The sequence below is a fragment of the Echinops telfairi genome, unplaced genomic scaffold (assembly GCF_000313985.2).
Source record: "Echinops telfairi isolate 266 unplaced genomic scaffold, ASM31398v2 ScPeMD7_7465;HRSCAF=8503, whole genome shotgun sequence".
Taxonomy (NCBI): Eukaryota; Metazoa; Chordata; class Mammalia; order Afrosoricida; family Tenrecidae; genus Echinops; species Echinops telfairi.
In genome coordinates, this window is record NW_022111365.1 from 10,160,903 (window position 1) to 10,165,663 (window position 4,761).

The following is a 4,761-nucleotide window of genomic DNA, read 5'->3' on the forward strand; positions in this document are numbered from 1 at the left end:
AGGCTAAATAGCGTATTCATTTTTCCTAACCATAAATAGTTATTATAAGAAGTATATAGGAACAATTATTGGCTTTCAGTTGAAAGATGGGTTAAATTTCCCCAAAACCCATGGTCACAGAGAGCTGATGCTCCAGCACATACATAAGTTGGAGGAGCATCTGAAACTATTCCATACCTGGGGTCATTAGGACATGCAGGAGGACTGGCCAAACATCATGAATGTTGAGCATACTGTTTTGTCTAGACGATGCAATAAATGTATCTGTGAGTTTCTATTATATAGAAAAGCAAGATTTGAATACCTGGATCCAGCTTTTTGTGGCCCAATTTTATCTTGGATTTTTCAGTAAAATAAGTCCACAAATTTCATCCAAATGGTGCCTAAGCCATTTGAGCTGAGCTCCTGATTTGTGCATCTGAAAGGGCTTTGATGGATTCTAATGCGTATATACTCACAGAGAATGAGGGAGAAACAGCTAGTTGGCCTGTTACTGGCCCAGAAGAGAGTGAGATGGCCAGAGGCCCCACACAGATTAAGAGAAAGGCCATTTTTGAGGTGGCGAGTCACTTTCAAAGAATTTCAACTAGTAAAGAGTATATAAACCAAACACACTAATAACAAAAACAAAAACATCCAAGCATAGTCAGGAGAAAGCATATCTATAAGTAACAATGAGGTCTCGGTATGAAACTGAGCTGGCCTAAGAAGACGACATCAAGACAAAGAGGTTGGATCAACTAGGAGAATGAATATAACTTCTTAAGTGAGGAGTGATTTAGAGAATTATTAGAAATATCATAATGGAAATATTTGCTGTTGATAGCTGTGGTATAGAAGGACACTTGGGTTAATTTTCAAGCTCTGGTATAATTTTACTTCCAAGATTTGGGTTCATGCAACTCCAATGAGCTCTCCATTAGCGTAAGGTTCAAGAACTACTCTTCAATGGATTGTATACAGTGTCTCAGCCCTCTGAATCTTTTCATTATTCCCTTGAGAAGGACCACATTGGGCATACCTGGTACGATGTACTCTTTGAGGCACATGGCCGACTACATAAGCCCGAATTAGGTTCAGAGTGTGGACTTGTCTTCCTGGTAGTAGATAGAGGGGGACTTCATGGGAAAGTACAATCTAGATAGACACTGTTATCTTTTAAGCAGTGATTACATCTTCATCCTCTAAAATATCAGAACAATGTATTTTGCACATTGAAACAATCTGAAATTATCTTGTGAATTAGCCCCCCAATACTTATTTTCTTGAAAATACCTCCATAAAAAGTAAACCTCTGCACAACTTACTCAAGTGTTCTGTAAACCCAAGTTGGACCCAATGTTTTTAAGGAATTATTTCTATTCAGAACAACCACCGAGGTCCTTCCCAAGAAAGGAGCAGAGATAAGATTGAGGGAGTCCTAGGAGATTCTCCCAGAGGTCAGGATCCCTTTTTTATGGGCTTAGAGCTCCTTCTGAAGGTTTGCTCCTTCTCTTGAGTCCCCTTTTCACATGAGCCTAAACTATCCTGAACGTCAACAGAAACCCATAAAAGTACAAGAGTATATATCTCACTTCATCATACAAGGCCGTTTAGTTTCTTCTAAAACAGAAAGAAATAGCTGTCTTCTTGACTAGATTTGGAAATTTAGATAAACAATATAATCTGCCTAAAACCAAACAAAAAATAGTACAACTATGCATAGCATCCATAAAGGATGGATTCATGTCCAGCTCATTCTGCTTTTTTTCCTTGATGAAAACAGAATTTCTCCCCATGTTGCTAGTCCTGAATAAAGAAGGTAAATACATGTAATGAGTCACTGATCTTGAAGTGTTCTAATGGGCATGGACACACCCAAATATACCAGTGAGGCAAGTACCCAACTATGCAAGTGGGTGCCCACTGTGAAACCTGTCTCAAAGTATAGGTTCTGGAGATATGCCACATGCCTGTAATCCCTCTGTAAACAGCAAAGAGCACATACTGTATAATGCCAACACCTTTCCCCACCACCTCTGTTCTAACGAATATTGCTTTTCAAGTTTTGAAGAGCAAGGTTGCCACTTTGAAGACTAAGGTGCATATGACCCAAGCCAGGGTATTTTCAATAGACTCATCTGTATGTGAAGGTAAAACAACAAACAAAACCTTGGTGCATTTGAAATATGGTGTTAGTAAAACATATTGAAAAGTACAATGGAATGCCAAAAAAAGCAAACAAATCTGTCTTAGAAGAAGTGCAGCAAGATTTCTCACCTACTTTGGACATATTATCAGGAAAGACCAGTCCTTAGAAAAGGACATCATTCTTGGCAAACTAGAGGGTCAGCCACAAAGAGGGAGATCTTGAGATAAATTGACACCGTGGCTGTAACAATGGGCTCAAACACAACAATTGTGAGGATGGCCTGAGACTAAGTAGTGCATGCTCTGTTGTGCACAGGGTCACTGTGGGTTGGAACCAACTCAATGATGCCTGACAACATCAACAACACAGACTTTGGAACTAGAAAGTTTCTCAGTAAGTCATACCGTTAACAAAATTCTAATACTGCACACTATGTTTTATTACTAGGAATCCCATTTTTTTCTCCTGCTAACAAGAGTGATACTACCTGAAAATAAATCTTTTGTTTCTCCCGTTTGGGACATCTATTCTCTGTCAGTCGCTGTGTGGGTGTTTTACACTTGTTCTTTAATATCTGGAGTTAGGTTGTTGCCTCATTTTAAAGAGGGGGTCAGAATGGCTCAGATTACAGCCACAGGAAGTGATTACAATAGGGAACGGAGTGGTTTGAAAGATGTTTTTCTTTTCCTAGAGTGTGAAAAACCACATATAAAGAGGTCTTCTAGTCTGTAAACCTTGTCTGTCAGATAAACCTAATGGGATCTTAATAACAGTCTACTCTGTCCCTGGGCCGTCTGTACCAGTCATTTTCAGGCCGTTACAATCTAGTGCCACTGATCTCTTTTCTGTCATAAGACTCCCACACATGCTCAACTCTGAGCCTCACCCAAACTACTTTACTAATTATCTCTTTTTCTTTTGATCTCAGGTTTTTTCTAACTTTCGGAGAGAGGATCTTCTGATCCTCAAATTAAATTATTACTCCATTATTTGCTCATTGTTCCCTCTATTTACCTGGGCTAGTACTCATCATGAGTTATAACTATCTACTAATTTGTGAGGTTTTTTAATGCATAGAAAGAGCCCTGGGAGTAGAGTGGGTAACGCATAGGTCTACCAACTGCAAAGTCAACAGTTCGAATAAAGCATTCACTCCACAGGAGACATATGAGGATATCTTAACAAAGATTTATAACCTTGGAAACTCTAGGGAGTTCTGGAGTAGACAAAGTAGTTCTACTTTGTCCTATTGGGTTGATTTGAGTCAGCAGTGGATTTTTCTTTTTGGTTTAATGTGTATCTTTCCTCCCCAAAGAAGCTATTTGGGAGCAAGGCCCATCTTTGTTTTACTCACATTTATATACTGACACAGCATCTGAGTCATCATTGGAATCAGTATGTAGTGATTGCATGGATCGGTGAAGCAATGACTGAGTGGACAAGCTGCCTTAGGGCTTCAGTTCCTGACCACGTGAATCCAAATCCTATTGTACACTTCATGTAAGACTGAATGATTGATAATCTAATGTTGATTTAGGAATCTAGAACTGTGAACAAAGATCATTATGGTTCTTTAGTACATATTTAATCTAGAACACAGACAAAACATCTTCATGGTTATTTGATCTAAATTCAAGGTGGGTTATTTTTGGCTTTTGTGAACTTGAACTCAAAGGTCATTTTGGTTTTTCAGATCTGGTTCAAGGTGTACTGTAGTCTACTATTAACAGGAAGACTGTTTTCCCTTTTCTTACCTGCACATGTTCTTTGTATAAAGAAGCATAAAGTTCCTGTCCTTTTCTTCTGTAGTTCTTGATACATGACACAAAATCCTGGGAAAAAAATAAAGCAAGTTATAACTTGATGATAGTGTGATTCTCAATAAGAAGCCCTCTACTCTTGTAAATTTTCAGGGTTAAACAGTGGGTACAGGGATTTTCAGTAAAACCAACTACAATCAAATAACTAGAGCTCAACTATAATTATAAACTCAGATATGCACACACTCAAGTATATATTTATGGTTTATAACAGTTGATGAATTAGTTTATAACAGACCAACATTCCTTTGACAAATAGAAAATTTAGATGTGAGTAACCTGCTCTAAGAAAGCAGAGAACCCCCAAGATGAAACTCGAGGAACCAAGATCTGAAAGAGAAAGGAAACTTTCTGAGGTGCGCCAAATAGTTTCTGCCTCATTTACCCTAGAAACACTTACAAATCTGAAAATATCACAACAGGCACAGAAATTGGGCAAAAGTAATGGCAGAGAAGCTTAGTGGAGCTTTCAGGAGTCTCAGCTAGCTGGGACAATAAAAACAAAAGGTAATCTGGTCAACAGAACGAAGATTCCTAAAATAAGGCAATACAAAGAAGCCAGCCAAGACTTTGCCTTGATGTCCCCTTTTACTGCTACTGAGTCACTAGTAGTATGAGACTGAGAACCTGTGAAAAGCTTCCAATATTCTCAGTTTGTAGGAAGCAATAGGAGGAGGGCTTTAAAGGTAAAATCTGGGAAGGAACAAAGTCTGAATGCAAATGACCAAGTTACAATGAAACCCAGTCTCCAGCTAGTTTAATCCACCATTGCATTAAGGTGTTCTACTTATACTTTGAAGACAAAGAATG

The 4,761-nt window shown here is 38.5% G+C and overlaps 1 protein-coding gene across 1 annotated transcript in view; it reads right to left on the reverse strand.

Annotated features, from left to right (window-relative positions):
- The window catches only part of WDFY4 (WDFY family member 4), a 404,997-nt gene that overhangs the window by 151,183 nt on the left and 249,053 nt on the right, over positions 1-4,761 (reverse strand). Inside the window, exon 39 of the mRNA XM_004716253.2 lies at positions 3,886-3,963. Within this exon, the coding sequence (XP_004716310.1) occupies positions 3,886-3,963 (78 nt within the window). The remainder of the gene's footprint in view (positions 1-3,885; positions 3,964-4,761) is intronic.